Raw genomic sequence first — 22,029 nt, forward strand, 5'->3', positions numbered from 1 at the left:
AGTGCTGTATTCATAATATTTAATATAACTGAAATGTCTCCAACTTAAAATTTATAACTGATACTGCCTAATTCAAAAAGGGAAATGCAAATATCAGTGGTCCTCAACTTTTCAGTGTGTTTACAGCATGAATTCAAGAAAAGGAATTTGGGAAGATATATGTGAATTGATTCAAAGACTCAGCAATAGTAAACAGATTAGCAACAACTGTAACCCAATGTCTACTCCAACTTAACGAGCTGGTACCGTGTCCATAAACCCAGGGGCACTGAGGCACTACTCGTCACCTGGCCAGCCTTTAGCCCTGGGTTCCTATTTGAGGCAAACTGTTTCTGCCTTGCCTCTGTTACACACTATCAAGTTTATTTCTTTACAGTTTCCATACACACAGAATCTTCTTTTAACCAAACTGTGACTGCTTTACATTGAAACCCACTCAGCTCAACCTTCATCTGACAGATTCCCCTCACAGTAACTATACTGTTACAGCCAAAAATACTTGTTAAACACCGATCAACATCGAGCACTCACCTGGGAAAGGTTTATGGAGTAAGAGTTGAGAAACAGAGCATGAAGATCTATTTTCAAAATATTTAGCATGTGTTTAAGTACTTTCGGCAACACACAAGAGACACTACTGATGGTGGGAGGGGGGCTGTTTCTCCTCCTGTCGGCCTTCTGAAGGGTACCAGTAGCACCACAGTGGGTCAGTGGGAAAGAGCAATAGATGGTTTCTCCCTTTTCAATGTAACTTAAGAAATTAGGCAAAGATTAACCGGGGTCGGCTCCGTGGCCGAGTGGTTAAGTTCGTGCGCTCCGCTGCGGCGGCCCAGGGTTGGGATCCTGGGCGCGGACATGGCACCGCTCATCAGGCCACGTTGAGGCAGCGTCCCACATTCCACAACTAGAAGGACCTGCACCTAAGATATTACAACTCTGTACTGCGCAGGTTTGGGAAAATAAAAGCAGAAAAAAAAAAAAAGGAAGATTGGCAACAGTTGTTAGACCAGGTGCCAATCTTTAAAAAAAAAAAAAAAATTAACCTATTGTGGGGGCCAGCCCAGTGGCGCAGCGGTTAAGTTTGTACGTTCTGCTTCGGCAGTCCAGGGTTTGCCGGTTAGGATCCCGGGTGCAGACATGGCACCGCTTGTCAAGCCATACTGTGGCAGGCGTCCCACATATAAAGTAGAGGAAGATGGGCACGGATGTTAGCTCAAGGCCAGTCTTCCTCAGCAAAAAGAGGAGGATTGGTGGCAGATGTTAGCTCAGGGCTAATCTTCCTCAATAAAAATTAAAAATAAAAATAAATCAACCTATTGTGAAATGGAGAAAATCTATACTTGCCCATGACTAATTTCTTTTCAATTATTTGCTATTTCACCAACTAAGAATAGTAATTATTTCATATAAATTTAATACCAAGATTGAACATTAAAATAGCAAAATAATTTTGCAAAGAGAAACTTCTAGCAGATATGAAATGCTGTAGCGTTAATAATTGTAATAAAGTCTTCTAAATAATGTAACTATCAACAGTGACAGTTATTTTTATTCATAAAATTTTGTCACATTTCTTTTTATTTTACCAACCCACATCTGTATTCTCTTTAAAAGCCTTATTAAATTAAGGAATACTAGCATGTAAGATTAGTTAGGTGTAATTTTCACAGAGAAGTTATATATGCTGCACTCAGTGAGGCCAGAGGCCAGATTTCCAGTCAAGCTCAACCTTCTACAATAAAGTTGTAAGCCCAGAAATCAACACAAATGCCTACAATGAGCTGAAACAGCTGACGTAAATTCATGATTTTACTTGGTGGAAGGGCACACAGGTCCTCATGCTGAGTCCAATGGCTCCTGGTTTTAATTCACATGCCTAACAAGTTTAGTTATGCCAGAAGGCTGGACGCAGGTGAGAGCGGCGAGGCAGACACACAGACATGGACATCTTGCCAGCAAAGGAGATGGCAGGAGTCAGTGAGAAAGCACAGCCAGGCCAGTCAGCACAGGGACAGCACGCACTCTGAGCCCAGGTCGGGGCATCAGTTTAACCAGCACACTAAAAAGAAACCCTGAGGCATGAGGGTAAATGCTGAGGGTAAACTATATGCACTATCCTCTACGAAACAGGGTTGAGGAGACCACAATTTATTGTAGAAAATGTTACCAAAAAAATTAATCTTTGAAAGCGTGGAAAAAACAGTTTGGCTACAGAAAGACCTTGTACAGCCTTGACTTCCCCAATAATAAATACCTATCCCATAAGGTTTTTATAAAGATTAAACGTGGTAACGTATATCACGCTCCCAGACAGCATCTTGCACATATACAGGAGGTTTTTAGTAAGTGGTGGTATCTTTCATTACAAATAACAATTAAAAATCATTTTCCCTTATCTACAAAATTCCCTTTCGTGAAATACCTAATTTCCTGATCATATTAAATAAGAGAAAAATTACTGTATCTAGTTTTAATTTATATATTAAAAGCCAAATATATTATTATAACTTTTTTCAAAAGATTGGCTCCTGAGCTAACATCTGTTGCCAATCTTTTTTTTTCTTCTCCCCAAAGCCCCCTGAGAACATAGTTGTATATTCTAGTTGTAGGTCCTTTTGGCTCTGCTATGTTGGATGCCGCCTCAGCATGGCTTGACGAGTGATGCTAGGTCTGTGCCCAGGATCCAAACTGGCAAAACCCCGGGCTGCCGAAGCAGAGCTCGTGAACTTAACCCCTCGGCCAGGGGGCTGGCCCCATCATTATAACTTCTAAATATATAATAGCAATCACAACGTTCTTCCAAAGATTGTCTGGAAGCTTAAATCATTTTCCTGGCTTTGAGTGTCAAATTAGTTATTTTTGTCTTTAGAAATCACTAAGCATTTTGTCAGTATGAAATGTTAAAGACAACACATCAGCTGTACTGCCTCTTTCAGGTTATATACACAGCCAAACCTCTTAGAAAAATAATAGTTTCAAAAACATAACTGAAAACAGGAACCATAATGGGTATATAATTCTAATGCTTTGGTAACAGTTGGTTGTCACTGTCCTCTTTTGCTTTTACATCTACTCAGATGCCAAAGGGCGTCCACTAAATTCAATAAAATGCCAGAGTTAATTGATATAAAATGTGAGATTTAGTGAAGCAGATTAATCACTTGCAGGAAAGTCTAGCACAGCAGAGTTATGTCATTGGTGTCAAGGAAACGGCTAGCATTCACTTCCAACACTCACTTGCACACAGGGCTCTGGACAGTGAGCTGGGCAAGACAAAATACCAACCTACGATACACTGCAGTCTCGGTTTAAGCGGCTCACCCATGCATCGCTGTACTCAACAGTAACTCTCCCCAGCACTCATTCTCAGGTGGCAGGGAAGATTTGTGTGACAAAAGCAATTAGAAAACTAGCGAATGATTCCAGTTATGGTAGATTTTATCTATCACGATTAATAGTAGTGAGAACAATAACACATTGCATGAATCTCAAGCTCCTTAGTCATATTCTGAGGTAGGCAAGCAGGCATTATTTTAGAGATGAGAAAATCAAGTGACAGAGTGTTGTCACTCGCTAAACATTACAACGCTACTTAGTGACACTGCAAGGCATCTCCTAATCCCAGGTTCTGCCTCTTTCTACAATATTACTTTAATTATAATGATTAAGAAAAAAAACAATTTAACAACAAAGTCCTACATGTCCTGCATCCATATTCCTCACAACCCAAGACATTCAGCTTCATTTTAGAAGATTCTACATAATTTAAAGAAGCAACTGGATGTTTTTTCATATTAATTCATTATTTCATTACATTATTGGCTAAATCCAAGGGAGATTTTCACTATATTCTATTAGCACAATGACATAAAATAACATCAATTTACTTTTACCATATATATATATATATACACGCATATATACAAACATACTTGTGCACAATTTTAAAAGTACAGAAAAGCTGTCACCTCTCAAATTTACATAGTGATGTTAAACATATCTTCTCTGGAAAACAATTCTATATTTTAAGAACTAGAACTAAACATACTGTTTCTACCTGATTGAACGATAGGACCCTCTTAGATTTCTCTGAATAATATAAAAAGGACACTCTAGATGGAGACACCAATGGGTGTCCGTTGTAAACACCTTAACTAAAAACATTTAAAGATATTTTAATATATGAAAAAAATTGTTTTAAATCTCAAATATTTTTGCTTAAATGCATTTCATAGATTGTTTTAACTATCACTATTTTAGCAATTGGTTAAGTAGTATGGAAAAATCAGTTTCTAAAAAACATAAAATAACAAACAGTTTAATCTGAATACAATGACACCTGATTTACCCATGTGAACACTATACAGTGAGCCTAGTCTTTTAACTAGGTAATTGAATTAAATTATAGGCCATGTCTACTCTGCAGAAATTAAATCCTCACGAAAATAATTTTAACACCCCAAAATAATACTCTGGTTAAACACCCAAGCAATGAACTAACCACTCCAAACAACAAAATCCATTTAAATACTTGTGAAAATGTTTATCCCTTCAGATAGAATTACAAAAGTGCTGAATGATTCTGTTTCTCTCAGTGAGCTAAATATGCCCAATGTACATCCAAAAGGATAGCAAAGAGATGCTCAAAAGTGCTATAGTGGTAAACTCAGTCGGGCAGTGAGATCCTCTTGCTGAGAACAGTTACTCAGGGACACACAGGTCACATGGAGAGAGGGGAGGACCATTCTTAAAAGCTAACAGAATAATAACTTAAAAAAACTACTACCATGAAAAATAAAATCCCAGGCCCAGATGGCTTCACTGATGAATTCAACCAAATATTTAAAAGAGAATTAAATACCAATTCTTCTCAAACTCTTCTAAAAATAGAACACATTCCAACTCTATGAGGCCAGTATTATCCTGATATCAAAATCAGACAAAGATAATACAAGAAAAGTACAAATCAGTATCAATTAAACACAAAAATCCTCAGGTACAATGCTAGCAAACCAAATCCAAAACACATAAAAAAGATTACCCACATTGTCAAAGTAGGATTTATTCCAGGAATGCAAGGTTGGTTTAATATCCAAATCAATTAATGTAAAAAATAATAATAGGGGCCAGCCCAGTGGTGCAGTGGTTAAGTGTGCAAGTTCCGCTTCCACGGCCCAGGGTTTGCCGGTTCAGATCCCAGGTGCAGACATGGCACCGCTTGGCACGACATGCTATGGCAGGCGTCCCACATACAAAGTAGAGGAAGATGGGCACAGACGTTAGCTCAGGGACAGTCTTTCTCAGCGAAAAGAGGAGGGTTGGCAGCAGTTAACTCAGGGCTAATCTTCCTCAAAACAAAAACAAAAAATAATAAATAAATTAAAAACCTGTATCCTTTAAAGTATTAGGTAAGTTTGATACAGGATAAAAATCTCTGATTCTTGTGAGTCTTAACTGACATCTAACACTTTATGTTAGCTCAAAGTCATATTAAAGATTTTGCTATTAATAAGTAATAGTTCATTGAACAATGTTAAAAAACCAACAAAAATCTGTGTTTGCTTCCATCATTCCCAGAACAAACCTATAGGTAAAATGAGATTGTCTTTTATAATTGACTATTTGATTTTTTTCTTTCTTTTTTTTTTGTGAGGAAGATTGGCCCTGAGCTAACATCTGTGCTAATCTTCTTCTACTTTTCGTATGTGGGATGCCACCACAGCATGGCTTGATGAGTGATGTGTACGTCCATGCCCAGAATCCAAACCTGCAAACCCTGGGCCGCCAAAGCAGAGCATGTGAACTTAACTACTATGCCACCAGGCTGGTCCCTTGACTATGTGATTTATGTCATAGGCTTTTTTTTGCTTATGTTTCTCTCTTTAGTCCTAACAATAACATGGAAGTTCTATTTTAATTTAATAAAGATAAAGAAAATGAGAAAAAAAACCCAATTAATGTGACATACCATACTAATAAAAGATATGATCATCTCAATAAAAGGAAAAAAAGCATTTGATCAGACCCAACACCTTCTAATGACAAAAACTTTCAACAAACTAGGTATGGAAAGGGACTTCCTATTACTGATGAAGAGCATCTACAAAAGACCCAGGGCTAACATCAAACTCAATCGTAAAAGACTGGACTCCTTCCCCTAGGATTGGGAACAAAACGAGGATCCACTCTCACTGTATCTACTCAACACTGTTGGAGGTTCTACCTGGGCAATGAGGCAAGAAAAAGAAATAGGCATTCAGACTAGAAAGAAGCTAGTAAAACTATTTCTATTTGCAGGTGACAACATTTTGTATACAGAAAATCCTAAAGAATTCACTAAAAACTCTAAGAATTAGTAAATGAGTTCAGCGAGGTTGTAGAATTCAAGATCAATATACAAAAATTAACTGTATTTCTATCATTTGCAATGAAGAATACAAAAACAAAATTAAGAAAACAATTCTATTTACAAGAGAATAAAAAAAAGAAATTAATGCTCAGAATTAAACTTAAAAGAAATGCCAAACTCTGAAAACTATAAACATCACTGAAAGAAATTAAAGAAGATCTAAACAAACTGAAAGACATCCATGTTCACAGATTAGAAGACCTAATATTAAGATGGCAATACTCCCAGAATTGATCTGGAGGTTTAACACAATCCCTAACCAAATCGTAGCTGGCTCTTTGCAGAAGCTGAAAAGCTCATCCTAAAATTCACATGGAAATTCAAGGGGCACAGAATAGCCAAAATGATCTTGAAAAATAAGAACAAAGCAGGAGCACCAGCATTTTCCAATTTCAAAATTTACTACAAAGCTGTAGTAATCAAGACAGTGTCATACCAGCATATAGATCAATGAAATATAATTGAGAGGCCAGAAATAAACCCTTGTATTTGATTTTCAGTAAGGTCAATTGATTTTTGATAAGGGTGACAAAACAATTCAATAGAGAAACAATAGTTTTTTCAACAAATGTTGCTGGGACAACCGGATATCCACACGTAAAAGAACGAAACTGGACCCCCTCTCACATCACATACCAAAATTGCCTCAAACTGGATCAAAGACCTAAACATAAGAGCTAAAGCTATAAAACTCTCAGACGAAAACTTAAGTCTAAATCTTTATGACCTTGAATTAGCAATGGTTTCTTAGGTATAGAGCCAAAAGAAGTGAAAAATATGACCACACAAAAACTTTTACAAGCATGTTCATAGCAGCATCATTCATAGTAGCCAAAAATGGATGCAATCCAAATGCCCATCAAATGATGAATGGATTAAAAAGAAATGTGGTACAATGTGGTACCTCGTTTTATTGTGCGTCGCAGATATTGCATTCTTTTTAAGACCTTCCACCAGCAAAAAGACTACAACTTGCCAAGGGCTCAGATGATGGTTAGCATTTTTTGGCAATCAAGTATGCCAAAAATACTTAATTAAAATACTTTTAATTAAGATATGTACATTTTTTTAGACATAATGCTATTGCACGCAACAGACTACAATATAGTGTAAACATAACTTTTATATGACTGAGCAACCAAAAAATTCATGTGACTTGCTTTATTGCAATATTTGCTTTACTGCCGTGGTGTGGAACTGAACCTGCAATATCTCTGAGGTAAGCCTGTATATCCACACAATGGAAAATCATTGGCAATAGAAAGGAATAAACTACTGACACATGATACAATACGGATGAATCTTGAAAACAACATGCCAAGTGAAAGAAGCCAGTCACAAAAGACCACATATCGTATGAGTCTGTTTATATGAAATGTCCACAATAGGCAAATCTATAGAGACAGAAAGTAGAAAGTAGCTGCCTAGAGCTGGGGGGATGGGGAAGTGAAGAGTGAGTGCTAAAGGAGATAAAGTGCCCGTTACAGGGTGATGAGAATGCTCTACAATTAGACTGACGGCTGCACAACTCTGAATAGACAAAAAACCGGAGAACTGGACTCTTTAGATGGACAGTGACTCACATCTCAACAAAGCAGCTACTAAAAACAAAGAAAATAGCAAAGAAGTTGTCTCAGGAGAGAAGATTTAGGGGAACAGAGATTTTATTTCTATTTGGAAAACAAAAATCTATAGTACGACTATTATGCCAAGATACTCATTATTTTTATCTTTTTAAAGGATACCTGGGGAAGAAGATCTTATTTTGTTTTTTGTCCTTTTCTTCAATTCTTCTTGAAAATCACACTTTTTTGAGTATGCAGCTATCTAGCTAAAAACTGTGTAATACAGTCTGGATACTGTCAGGTGTCCATTATCTACAAAATGAGGCACATACAAAGAAAGAGCACCAGTTCGGAGTTTAAAGTCTGAGAGTTCTTCCCTGTAGACACGATGCTTATTATTTCTATGCCTCAGTCTCCTCTTCCAAAAATGGAGCAGTACCTACATTGCTCATGACAAAATTAGTGCTGTAAAGGGAAAGTTTTCTTAATATCCCTAAATACTGTCCAGATTACCATAAGATTCAAAAACAGGACAGCAGCTACAAAGTCCATAACTCTAAATCACACAGACCTAGAAGGGCAACAAGAAATCCCTCTAGTTCAGTCAAAAATGTTGGTCTAGTGCCTTAAATATTGAAGTACCATTTACAAATAATTAGGAAAGTGTACAAAAAGATGGGAATTAAACTAAAATGTGTAAAATCATAAAATGATTAAAATGAGATATTTAAAATCATATAAAATGTTAAATCTATACAAAGATGTTATTCTTCAAATAAATATGAAGCACCATGGGGTGTTCTATGTTACTTTTTTAAAAATTAGAACAAGCTTCAAAGATGTTAAATGTAGGTTCCTTTGCTAGCTATCCTAGGATGTCTAGTAAAAAAAGCATTATTGATTATTACTACTTTTATCAGGACTATAATAATTCAAGACTGGAACCAGAGTAGAGTTCTAATCTTAATTCTCTAATCACTTAGAGTATGCCCTCACTGTGAAAGTTCAAATATATAGTTAAGTTGATAAAAACACTGGGTTTAGGCTTAACTATGGTATTTCTTATAAACTTGACTACATTCCCATTACCATTTGTTTTATCAGTTTGTTAAGAAAGCTGAGTTTAAGACTACACAACAGGATGTTTCCAAATCCTGTGTAAGCATTCACAGTGGCTCCTATGCCTTGAAACAGGGAAAGTATCCATTTCTAGTTAAAATCCAAAACTCACCATACTTTATAATGCTTCAAATACAGAGTAGCATCTCTCTTTGAAACCACGGTTCCAACTTGCAAAGTACAGCGGCGTTTCTCCTTATTCTGACAATTTGATTAAAATTTCTCCAGAGCTACGGGACTCAGGCCGAAAAAATGTGCTTTCAATATCTAAAACTCTACAGCAATTACTCTTCCAACAGAGTAACTGTACTTACATCGATATCCTCTTGGGTAAAAGTTTCCGGATCTTCTCCCATCATGTTGGCTAAATGTCTCTTTCCTATGTTGAACTCTTCAATCTGCTTTTTAATAAAATCCAGCGTGTAAGTTTCACGTCTCAAGGCTGCAATATTTTTCTTTGTTGATACAACCGTGGTGTGTCTTAGCCTTAATATCTAGCAGAAAACATAAGTGGAAAGAAAAGAAAAGATTTTAAATTAAACATTGATCTTATAGGCCACTGTCTCTAAATAAAACAAGATATTCAAACAGTTGTCTTTTCATTATGCTACTCAGTTGGCAGGAGTCTGGAAACAAGGTAAAAGATCTATTAAGAAAGCTGTTAGAAATTGTCCCCTGCTCAAAAGCTTGCTTTTAAAAGCCTGCTTTTACAAAGTAGTTTAAACTACTAGCATTTTAACTGATTAAAGATGATAATACTTGTAAGTGAGATCCTACTTCCTTATCTACTGCAAACATTCTTATTTGATACTGATTGGTCAACAGCAGCTAGTTGTGATATCTGACACATGCAACAAAGGGTAGAATGTCACTCCCTTAAAAAGAGGCCAATGTACATGCAGATAGAAACTAGCAAGTGGAAGACATGGCAGCCAAGGGGCATGTACCTGGGAACAGTATCCCTAGACTTGAGGTACTCACCTTGCTTGAGGGTACAGATACAGCCTATCTTTAAAAGCCTTGAAATAACAGGTTTAGCTTAGTCTGAGACTTTATTCTACAGTCCTTATTTCAAGTGGACACAATGAAGAAACTGCTTCACTAAACATTGAGAAGATTTCTTATTTTAATTTGGTTCAACATGCTAACTGTAGAAATAAGGGCTTTCACATCCTTTTGAACTATTAGTAATGATGTCACACCTGCTGCTGTTGATCCATTTATTCTAGGAATTTCCCCCCAAGGCATTAATATTTTACCTGCAATACAGGGTGTTAAAGAATCAGAAAAATGTTTTCAAATGATCACTCAGCCGCACTCAGTTAGCCGCATATAACTAGAACAGATCTTTCTGGTCCTGGCTTTTCTCATAACCTTAAATTTGTGGTTCTCAACTTTCATCCCAGCCTTGATAATTTTAAATACTCTTAAGCAATATTCAGACTTTAAGAGTGACAAATAAAAATGGCAAGCAATAGGATATATTGAAGTACATGAGGAAGCCATTTGGTATAAACCTAATTTGGCCTGACTTTGTTTTTTCCAAAAGGGCCTGACTGTGGCCGTTGAGCACACATTGTATATCTGCTTTAAAACATTTACTATGGCAATAACAAATGGCCTTAAGATAAAGGTGCCCCACATTGGCATTTCCTTAGGGGTAAGCATCTTTCCTTAGGCTAGGAAGTGATTGCTGCACTCACCTTTGACCACCCAGCTCGAGATAACAGACTGCCACCCTGCTGTGTTCATTGAGACAGCAGACCCACCTGCTGTTTCCATCAATCGCTGTGCCACAGAGCAGTCTCCCCGACTATTGTAAAATGGACATTTCAATCATATGTGAAACACCCTGTTTGGGGGTATATAACCACTCTGTGCAACCCACTTCTTTGGTGCCCTTTCTTCCTTCGGGAAGAAAGGCCCCTGGCCATGGTCCTCAGATTTCAGCTCAGAATAAACACTCCCAAATTTTCACTTATAGATTGGTTGTGGATTATTTTTGTTGACAAGAGCTACAATTCTTAGTAACTCATTCACTTCCTTTTTCATAAACATAAAACTCTTACGCATACCACCACCAGCACCATCTTTCCTTCATCCATTCCCTATCTCTTTGAGAATAAGAGATTCAAATAACTCTAATAGTAATTTGTCACCACAGCTACAATAGAAAATGGAAGAAAATTACACGACAAATATTGCAATACTCAATTAATAGTAAAAATTATATTCCTAAACTCTCACAAATTAAAATAGTGATAAAACAATTTCTTGCTACTTTTCAATGAGTAAGAAAGAGGAATTTAAAATTCCATGAAACTTTATAGTTCATTTTTCCTCAGGAGAACTGAGAGGAGTGTCTCTTTACATTATTAACCAGCAATTATATTTTCTTATGATGCTTTATAAAGATACAGTGTTTTATCAGTGAGTAAAAACATGACCCAAACTTGCTCATGTACAGTTAGCCTGCCCTTTACACGCAGAGTCTGCCTTCACACCTCTGCCACCTCTCCCCACAGCCAAGGGCCATCAGCACCAACCCTCCCAGCTCAGCAGTTTTACCATCTTATGTTTTCACTTTTTCCAGGCTTTTGTTTTTATTTTTTATGATTCCCTGTCTTCTTTGAACAATGGAGAATGGTGCTTCTTATATTCAAAGTGAAGAGAAAACACTTTTCCTGCCCCAAGAATCATGCAAAGGTATGAATCTGGGAGAGAAACATAGCAGTCATCCAGTTGAGGTAATTCTCCCAAATCTTCCATTGCCAAAGGATGATGACACTGCTGGCTTTGTGAATAATATGACTAACTGTTTTTGTCCATAGCTAAACAATCCATTGATAATCCAGGTGAATCCAGTACACTTCCCACCAATCACCAACCACAGCCCTTAGAAGAAATGAGTCTCCCAGTGAACATGGCTCCCTTCACTGAAGTACAAATTCTAGAGGGAGAGCAAGATTAGTGAGGAAAGTGGTGAGTTCAATTTTGGGCACGATGAATTTGAGATGCTTGATGGACACCTTAGGAGAGATAGTTGTCCAGGAGGCAGATGGCTCACAAGAGAGACCTAAGCTAGAGATACAGTCTGTTAATAATCAGCGTGGGACATGATGTTGATACCATCACAATAAGGGAAAGAGCAGCCATTAGGTTTAGAATGAGAAACATCTCTTCTATGCAAAGAAACAAAATAGTCTGTGGGGGAGAGTAGGCATAAAGGTAAGGTTACTTATGTCTCATTGCCATTGTTTTCTTTGTGAAATAGGACAGGAGATGGTCTGCAGAATAAGGGGTGAAAGGTGTGATGGACTGAATACTTCAAGAGCAATGATGCAGTGGCTGTAAAGTGTAGACACAAAAAATAAAGGAAAAAAATTTTAAGTATCCATTTATACTGGATGTAAGCCAGGAAAATACCAAAGAAATAGAAATCTACATCTATACAGTATCTGTAACATCTTCTTTGTCAATTATCTTTTCATTTCCTATGTATTTTCTTTGTATGTTTCAGTGGTATACTCAAGGCACCATTTAGCTCAGGAGAATTCTACATTAGGGCAGATTGCACATATCAGCATTATAAAGTGTTCCACTCCCATGCGATACCTTTATCTTGAATTTAATTCTGTTGGATTGTACCACTGTAGCCCTTTCAAATTCCTATTTGCATTTCCCTGGAATATCATTGCCCACATTTTTCTGTGAAATTGAATCACTTCAGGTTTTGGATTTTTTTTGACCCAATCTGAATTTTTTTAAATACTTGATAATATCCCATTTAAACAAGTTTTAATAGATATTCTGTCTTATTTTGCATCTTAATTTATCTTTTTCTTTATGCTTCCTTCCTGTTTTCTTTCTTTTGCTATACGGTCTGTAGTTTTCTTCATTTGTCTTTTGATCTGGCAATTTAGACAATATACTGCCTACTTTTATTTTACCAGCGATTACCTATACATCTCTGAATAAAATGTTTAAATGCATTTCTCCTACTAACCTCAGAAAAAACCAATATCCACTGAATTCTCACCTACTTATGTTCTTCTTCTTCAATCACACTAATTATCTGTTATTATGTTCTCCATACATACCAGCTTCTCTTCAGGCTTATTTCTTGTCCTTTTCTTCTGCTTTCTGTATGACTTTTAAGCCTTTACTCCATGTTTTTTTACCCCTTTTTTTGCAGTGTCAATTGTGCAGCCACTCTGAATTTTTAGCTTTTTATATCTTGGTCTATCTTCAAAATTCTTTCCTTAACAGCTTCTTTTAATCATATCTTCCTGTCTTATCCCGTTTCACAGAATTCTCCCTCACCCAATCTTTTTTTAAATGTCCTTGACAGTATGAAGTAGTTATAGTAAAAGAATTCTTCCATTTTGTTGAGTAAATATTTCTTGTATTTTCTTCATATCTCTCTTCTACATTGTTCCATTCCTTCTTTTGTTCCTAAGACATTTTAGCATCATCTCAAGCAAAACAGTTGATTATTGGCTCAAAGACTCATTTCTTTACTTGATGTAAAATTATTCTGAGTCTGTCTATATTCTCCAGAGTTTGTGACATGAGGTGGCAGCTTTCTTAGTTTCAACATAAATGAGGCTTAACAAACATTTGTGAAATTGCTTACTGTTGTTCATTTAGAAAGGGCCTTCTTTTTTTAATTAGCACATGTCCCTAATTTGCTATTTTTCATAAAATCACTTTAAGATCTTTAAGATCTTTTCAAAGACATTTGTACACACTGCTTAAGAATATGACATTGTGAAAATTCATACTTATTAAAGTTACAAAGCCATCACAGCGTCAGTGCCAGACTACTGGATATACTTATTAAATGTTCTGAATTATTCCAGCAATGAATTCACACAAAACTATTTACATTCAAAGGAGTACGTTATTCATTACTACAATCCCTCAAGAAGATGAGGCTGAGTGAGAACCAGATCTTTAGCTCCGAACACTAAGAATTCAGGAGAGAATCAGCTTTGCACTAAGTACAACTCCCAAGAAAATGTCCTACAGGCTCTATTTCCAACTGAAAAGCTAGGACAGAGACTCTTCCTCAGACTTTGTTTTCACGGAATACTATAGATACAACCTGACAGATTTGTTTCTTTTTAAAGATAAAGGGTCAGACAACTATAATTTCAATCAAGCAGGTTGCCAAAGAAGCAGATGCATACTGACAGAGCAGTGATGTCCCAATTTGGCCAAATGCCACCGCTACGCACTACTTTAATGGTATTACAGGAGTATTAAGTAGTTCCCTTTTTGTTCAACTGGATAAAAATGGAACAAAGAAGAATCTGCTGCTAATTTGAATAGAAAAGGCAAAAAAAAAAAAAAAAACTTTGAGGAATAAAAGGTAAAGACTGAAGTCAGATTAGAGAAAATATGGATAACAAGAAACAATATGAGGACTCCAAGAGAGTGACTACAGTAACCTTGCTGAATAAGTTTATACTTTTATCGACTAGAGGTCTCTGGATGCAAGCAAAAGAAACTGACTTTGCTTTACTGAAGCAAAAGGGACATTTCTTAGAAGGCTAACAGCAGCCCACGGGACTATACTAGAAGCAGGCAGGGTCCAAGGCATCTTTGGAGCTAAAAAGTAGCAACTCCAATGACCCACAGCAAGTTCAATGAAGTCAGAATGTGGCCATTAAGATAAAAGGGTACTGCAACCGCCCTAGTCTCCCTGCTCAAGACCTCAAGGGAGAGAAATACCTGGTGGGCTACCTCAGGTCAGGTGCCCCAGACTACAGTTCCTCTGGACTGTATCCACTGGGGAAGAACTCATTGCTGCTGAGAAAACTGGGGTGCCATTATAAAGGGGAAATGGATGCTAGGTTAAACAAACACGGAAATCTACTACACTACTTAAGCAAAATTCATCATTTACCTTCATTCCACAAACTGTTATAAATTAAGAGACTTAACATACTTATCAATCAAATAAAATACACGGACCATGTTTGAATCCTGATTTAAACAAACCAATTCTAAAAACTTATTGCTGGGGGATGGCCTGGTGGTGTAGTGGTTTAAGTTCCTGCTTCAGCGGCCCAGGGTTCACCAGCTCAAATCCCAGGCACGGACCTACACACCGCTCATCAAGCCATGTTGTGGCAGCATCTCACATACAAAATAGAGGAAGACTGGCACAGTTGTTAGCTCAGGGTCAATCTTCCTCACCAAAAAAAGCTGTTGTTGAGAAATGTGAACATGGAATGGATAACAGATAATATTAAGAAATTACTGTTCATTCTGTTAGATATGTTCATACTGGCATGGAAGCTAAAAAAATCTTTACCTGTCAGAGATGCATATTCAAGTATCTATAAGTAAAATAACAGAAAGTCTAAGATTAACATTAAAAGCCTCCAGAAAAAAAAAGGAAGGAGACAAATGAAACAAGGTTGGCAAAATATTAATAATTGTTGAAGCTGGTTGACATATACATGGAGTTCATTATATTATTCTATTTTTGTATATGCTTGAATATGCTTTATTTTCATAATAAGATTCTAAAAAGTACACTATTTTATGAGCTCATTTAACAAATTTGAATGGCCCAACTACTATGAGCCAGGCTAAATACTAAATTTTAACAGAAATAATTGTAAAGTGGAATTGAGTGGTGTTAAAACGAGAACATTGCTATACTGAGAGAAGAAAACATGAAACATGGTAAAGATGCAATTTTCTTATTTAAGTTACTAATCTTATTCGACACAAAGTAACATAGCAGGTGTTCACATGTACACAAATGTGCATACACACACATATGCACCCACACATCCCTATACATAAGACCTCTTCACATGTTTAATTCACAAAATGATCAGTGAGCATCAAGAAGTGTCTGGAGGCACTATGGCTAAGCACCATAGTGGGGACACAAAGGTTATGTTATTTTTCTCAAGAGGTTTACAAATCAACTATAGGAGAAAGACCTAAATACATGAGATGCATAGATAATAAAAAAGAAGTTTATGTGGGTTGTAGGCAGCTTCCAAGATGGCTCCCAGTGATCCTGCAGCCTGGTACTCACGCAGTTGTGCAATCCCCGCCCCTTGAGTGTGAGCTGGACAGTGACGTGCTTCTGATGAACAGCACACTACTATAGTGATAGCATGTCACTTCTGAGATAGGTTACAAAAGGACTGTCTTCCCTCTTTTCAGCCCCTCTTGACCAACCAGATGGAAGCCAAATGTGATGAGCTGCCCTACAGAGGCCCAGGTGGCCAGAACGGAAGGCAGCCTCCGGCCAAGGGCCAGCCCAATAGCCTGCAAGAATGCCTTCTGCTGATACCCACACTGAGCAAGCTGGGAGGTAGATTTCCACCCTCCAGCCTTGAGACGACTGTAGCCACAGCCAACACCCGGACTGTGGCCTTATGGGAGACGCTGAGCAGAAGACCCAGAAGACCCTGTGCCTGGAATCCTGAACCACAGAAACTGTGAGGTAACAAATGTCTGTTGTTTTAAACTGCTAAACTTTGGAGGGATTTGTTATGCAGCAATAAATAACAAATTCATTCATCATCCCAAAAACAATGAAGCATACAACAAGAAAGTTTGCTGATCTTGTTTTATAAGGAAAAGAGAGATGAGAATAATGGTAGCAGCTATTATCAAGCTTTCTTTAAATAAGAAACTTGTAAACTGCTACATAAGGAAAATCAAATTTTAATGTCCCAGTATTTTCCATAATTAAAGCAATGAGGACCACAATAAATCTATCCTTAAAAGGACAGGATGAGATCTCAAAGAGAACAATTTACCCTACCCAAGGGGTTTTCTTTTCCATTACTAATAAACTGGGATTTTTAAAAAAAATTATCAAAAATTATCTGGGAGAAAACATAACTAATATACAAAGCAGTATAAAGCATCTGATACAAATGCAGGTCAATTTTCAAATTTGTTTTTCAAATAGTTTTTTAGCAATTTATCAATAAAGTTTAGGATATTATAATCTTCAGGAGCCAATAAAACGAGAGATGAAAAGAACAGATACTTAAAACAGAGGCAGCAATGTTTGTACAATAAAACCAAAATATACAAGGGCTAAGCCACCAAACGTCATCAGTCTTTCTTCTCCGGCAGACAGTCCAATTCAACAAAGGTATATTGGCTCACTAAAAATGAAAAGTTTAAGCACCAAGAAAGTGCTCAGTAGAAAATAACATTAAGAGGACATATTATTGATATTTTGTAGTAATATTTTTCAAAATAGAAATTGGTCTACTGCTCTTCCTTATTATTAAAGTCATAAACAGTACAGAAAACTAAATTAGCATTCCTACATTAAGTTATATTGATAAAGAATTTGAGGATTCACGGGTAATCTTTATAGGACATCATGACTGTCAACTGCTTACAATAATCCACTACTTTCTTTTGTAACAGATTAAAAAATTCAAGTACCTTAGCACAGCAAAAGAGCACACAACTCTTAATCTGGACACTGCCAAATTGTCCAATCCCATCTCACTATTCTCTCGCCAAATACTATGCCAATTATAATTGCTACAATCAATTATTTGTTGCTGCCAGAACCCACTGACTCTGTACCTCTGTCCCTTGTGTACCTATTACATTGTCCTAGAACAGAATCTCTCTCTTTTTCTTCTAACTCCTAATTACTACTGAAGACCTGACAACCATCTCCTCTGAGAAGCTGCCCACGGCTCTATCCATTACCACTCGTTTGAATTAGCCATTGCAGTTCTGCGCTCTTCTGTATTTACCTCTGTAAACCTCACAGTACACTGTTATGCAGATCTCTAACATCCACAGGTTTATAATCTGAGAAGTTTGGCCATTCATAAGTAAGATTCCCTCCCCCACCCAAATCTGGGACACTCATATATCTGCAATTGTATGTTATGCCACAACATTGGTATGCAGGAGGAATTCTGCTAGTCAGGGTCCCACCTGAGCACCCAGGTGTTGTAGCGTAACAAAATTTGTTTCTCTTTCCTTGTTGCATCAGTGATTCTCAAACTTTTTTAACTGTGACAAACAGTAACAGCTACCGTTTATATCACCACATACTGCACACTTATACATATAAGTAAAATGCAAAAATACTTACCCTGTAAGAGACGTACTTTGCCTCATTATTATTGTATTCCCCCGCTCCCTTCTTTAAGTTGCCTGTAACCTCTGAAGAGATTTCATAACTAATGGGTTATGATCCAAATTAAAAAAAAAAAAAGCATAGTGCTTTAGCCACTCATGAAGTGATTAAAAATTCTGGTTTTTATGAGACATGGCCCCTAAGAGAAATATAACTATTAATGTTGGAGATGGAAGTGAAGAAATATTTAACATTTAAGACATACAAGCTCTGTGCCAGAAAAAACGCTTTATAAATGTCTTTAGCTGTATGGATGGAGTCACTAAGGGTCTGGCGGGGTCAGTTAACTCTTCCAGTTGTGGTAAAATATATGCTGTGGTGGCATTCAGGAATCTGGGGATTCAGCCATCTCAGGACCATCCCTTGAGAGTGCTAGGGGTTGACAGTGTTTGGTAATTCTTTGCTTGACTATAATTTGTTTACTTCACAGTGCCTGGTTCAAGTAAAGTGTTCAGTAAACATTCACCATATGGAAAAAAAAAAGTTTTATTTCAAGAGTGGTCAGGGAGATGAAAATTAAAGTAACAAGGAGAAATCACTTTCAGTCATCTTATTGAAAAAATAATACCTACTGCAGGTAGAAAAGGGGCACGCTCACACATCAGTGATGGAAAGTAAAGTGCCTCAGCCTTTTTGGGAAGCTATATGGAAATATCTACTAAAAAATATCTATTAAAAATCTATTAAAGGGGCTGGCCCAGTAGCGCAGCAGTTGGGTTCGTAAGTTCCGCTTCTCGGCGGCCCAGGGTTCACCAGTTTGGATCCCGGGTGTGGACATGGCACCGCTTGGCAAGCCATGCTGTGGCAGGTGTCCCACATATAAAGTAGAAGAGGGCATGGATGTTAGCTCAGGGCCAGTCTTCCTCAGCAAAAAGAGGAGGATTTGGCAGCAGATGTTAGCTCAGGGCTAATCTTCCTCAAAAAAAACAGCTATTAAAAGGTGGGGCCGGCCTGGTGGCTTAGTGGTTAAGTTCACACACCCCACTTCAGCAGCCCAGGATTCACAGGTTCGGATCCCAGGTGCAGACCTACATATTGCTGATCAAACCATGCTGTGGTAGGCATCCCACATACAAAATAGAGGAAGATTGGCACAGATGTTAGTTTAGGGCCAATCTTCCTCAAGCAAAAAGAGGATTGGCAAGAGACATTAGCTTAGGGCCAATTTTCCTCACCCCCAAAAAAAGCCACACACCTATTAAAATGATATAGACATCTTTTGCAGCAATAACCTCAAAACTGGAACTCTCTCCTACAGAAATAGAAGCATAAGTACCTAAGAATTATACCAAGATGTTTACTGAACACTTTATTAGTGGGAACAAAATGGAAACAAAGCAAATGACCTTTGTTAAATTAACTTTGATACATTCATACCATAGAATATCATGCAGCAGCTAGATACCTAGCAGGTGACTTGCAGGGATTTCTACTATGTACGTAAGTTAGAGAAGCAAAAAGTAGAACAGGATCTATTTTTTGGAAAGCATGCATATGCATGCATGCTTATATATGATTAAAAGAACATAGAGAAAGACAGAAAAACACATAGGTTGGAGAGTTCAAGGGAGGCAGAGAAAGTTAGCAACTATTCCCCCAACACACACACACACACACACACTTAGTGTCAACAATAACAACACTCTGTGTGCCACAGTCCCTTTTATAGATAATTATGTGCATACAGGAAGGATATACTCAAAAGAGATGCATGAAAAAATAAAAACTTCCAGCATATTCCAATAAAAACAAACGTTTGATGGATAAATGAATGGAGGGTATGGTTGATTTGGGTTAAAATATAAAAGAAGTAAGACGCAAAAAAGATAGTATTCCTTTTTTCGATATAGTTTTAGATCATAGTATTTGACTTCTTTATAATATTTGGTACTGTTTATCACTTTCCCTCCTGGAAATATTCTCCGGTTTTCCATGACACCACACTGTCTGGTTTTCCCCCTAGTTCTTTGGCAGCTCATTCTCAATCTCCTGGGGGCTCCTCTTTCTTGACTGTCCTTCAGGGCCCTGTCCCTTTGCTTATTTCTCAGTCAGTACACCCTCCCTAGGGGATCTAATTTATCACCATCTACAAAGCAACAGATGGCTTGTAAACCAGTTCTCTTCTTGAACTGCAGACGTGCCTCTCTACGGGCCTACTGGAAACTTCTACTTGGACATCTCAACCATAACTGTATAACAAATGCAATTGTATCCAAAACTAACTTCTTCTCTCTCAAATCTTGTTCCTCCTCCTGAGGTCCCATGTCAGTGAGACGCGTCATCATGCAACCAGCTGTAAAACTGGACTCTTGGCTTCCCACTGCCCTCAGGATTAAATGAAACAAGTTCTGGTCTCCATCTCTCCAAAGACAAAATATTGGGAAAATTAAGAAAATGGAAACTGCACAGATGTAAAACACTTTTAAAAAGTCACTATTTATTCTCTCCACTGTGCGACCTGGTCCATTAAGTCCTCCAGGCCACCGCACGAGTGCAGTTCCCAATCAACCGCTCCGGCCCGCCTCCCCTGTGGACCGCGAGGCCCGCGGAGAACCGCACCTCGACACACCTCGGCACCGGCCTCCCCCAGCCTGGCAGACAAGTCAAGGGAGCGGTCGCCGTAGTTCCGTCCTCCCCCCGCACTGCGTCCTGCGAAAACTACTCCGGAAGCCGCTGCAAGGCAATACCCACTCCTCCTCTCAACCTCAGACCTCTACTAAATACCTGAGACCCTAGGGTCCCCGTCTGAGAGCACGCGAGACGCCAGGGTAGGTGGCGGCGCCGGCTCCACATGCTCGCGCTACAGAGACCAGCACTTCCACTTCTCCCGGGCTTACCTGGGATGCGGTACCTGTCTGCACCTCAGCAGCCGCGGCTTTCCAGAGGCCTTGTTCTCGGGCAAGACTAACCCTAGCCCCAAGAAAGAGGCGGTAGGAAACAGCTTTCCCGCAGAACACACAGGGAGCCGCCATATTGGTAGTGGGAGACGCGGGCGGGAGGGAGAAGGGGCGGAGCCTGGGGCCTGCGCAGGCGCAATGGGCGTCGGATGCCCGAGGCTGTTGGGAAGAAGGACTTGCCCGAAGGTTTGAGGCAGGGGGCGGCTCCTGCGGCCCGAGGCGGCTCGTCGCTGATTGGGTGCGCGAGCCAGGGGGCGTGTCCGACTCCGCCCCTGGCGTGCATTGACCCGGTAGTGGGTCCCGCGGCTTGATGTCTTTGCTCTTCTGCGCCGCTTGGATTCGGTCGCTGTGCAGGTCTCTTTGATAGGACTTTCACATAGCTGTTTAACCACTCCTCCCTTGCCGTGTCCAGTGCTGCACCTCGAGCTGGTTCTCCCTGACCTGCGGAACGCTCGCAGCCCGCCCGCACCTCCCTTTCCATTCCGTCTTCACCGCACTCCAGCGCGGCCACTCCTCTCCTCGCTCACCCAAGAACGCGGTCCAAGCCTTGGTTCCCGTCTGCCTGCCTTCCTAGGAGGTTTTCCATCCTCTCCACCTTTCCACATTTTTCAGGGTTCAGGGTCTCCTCACTCCTCCAGCAAGTGCCAAGCCACTCTAGGTTCCATGGCACTCCCTGTGACGTTGTTTCTTAACTGTATGATGCGCAGGCTGAACTGTAAACCAGCGAGGACGAAACACCGGTTCGTACTCATCTTTGCACGTCACTCTCCATAGTGTTAGTACTAAGCCTTACTTGAAACCCGATCAGAACTAAATAAGTAGGTGTTGAATAGAGATGAGTGTGCCTTGCTTTCTGAGACTTCTGTGCTCCTCACAGTAACT

General features: G+C 38.7%; 1 protein-coding gene across 1 annotated transcript in view; it reads right to left on the reverse strand.

Moving 5' to 3' along the window:
* MRPS9 (mitochondrial ribosomal protein S9) overlaps nucleotides 1–21,276 on the reverse strand; it is a 66,309-nt gene extending 45,033 nt beyond the window's left edge. Inside the window, exons 1-2 of the mRNA XM_014843541.3 lie at nucleotides 21,088–21,276; nucleotides 9,408–9,587 (exon numbers count right to left, since the gene is read on the reverse strand). Of these exons, the coding sequence (XP_014699027.1) occupies nucleotides 9,408–9,587; nucleotides 21,088–21,222 (315 nt within the window). The 5' untranslated portion in view covers nucleotides 21,223–21,276. The remainder of the gene's footprint in view (nucleotides 1–9,407; nucleotides 9,588–21,087) is intronic.
* Between the last annotated feature and the right edge of the window lie 753 nt (nucleotides 21,277–22,029).

Source organism: Equus asinus, chromosome 6 (assembly GCF_041296235.1).
Source record: "Equus asinus isolate D_3611 breed Donkey chromosome 6, EquAss-T2T_v2, whole genome shotgun sequence".
NCBI lineage: Eukaryota > Metazoa > Chordata > Mammalia > Perissodactyla > Equidae > Equus > Equus asinus.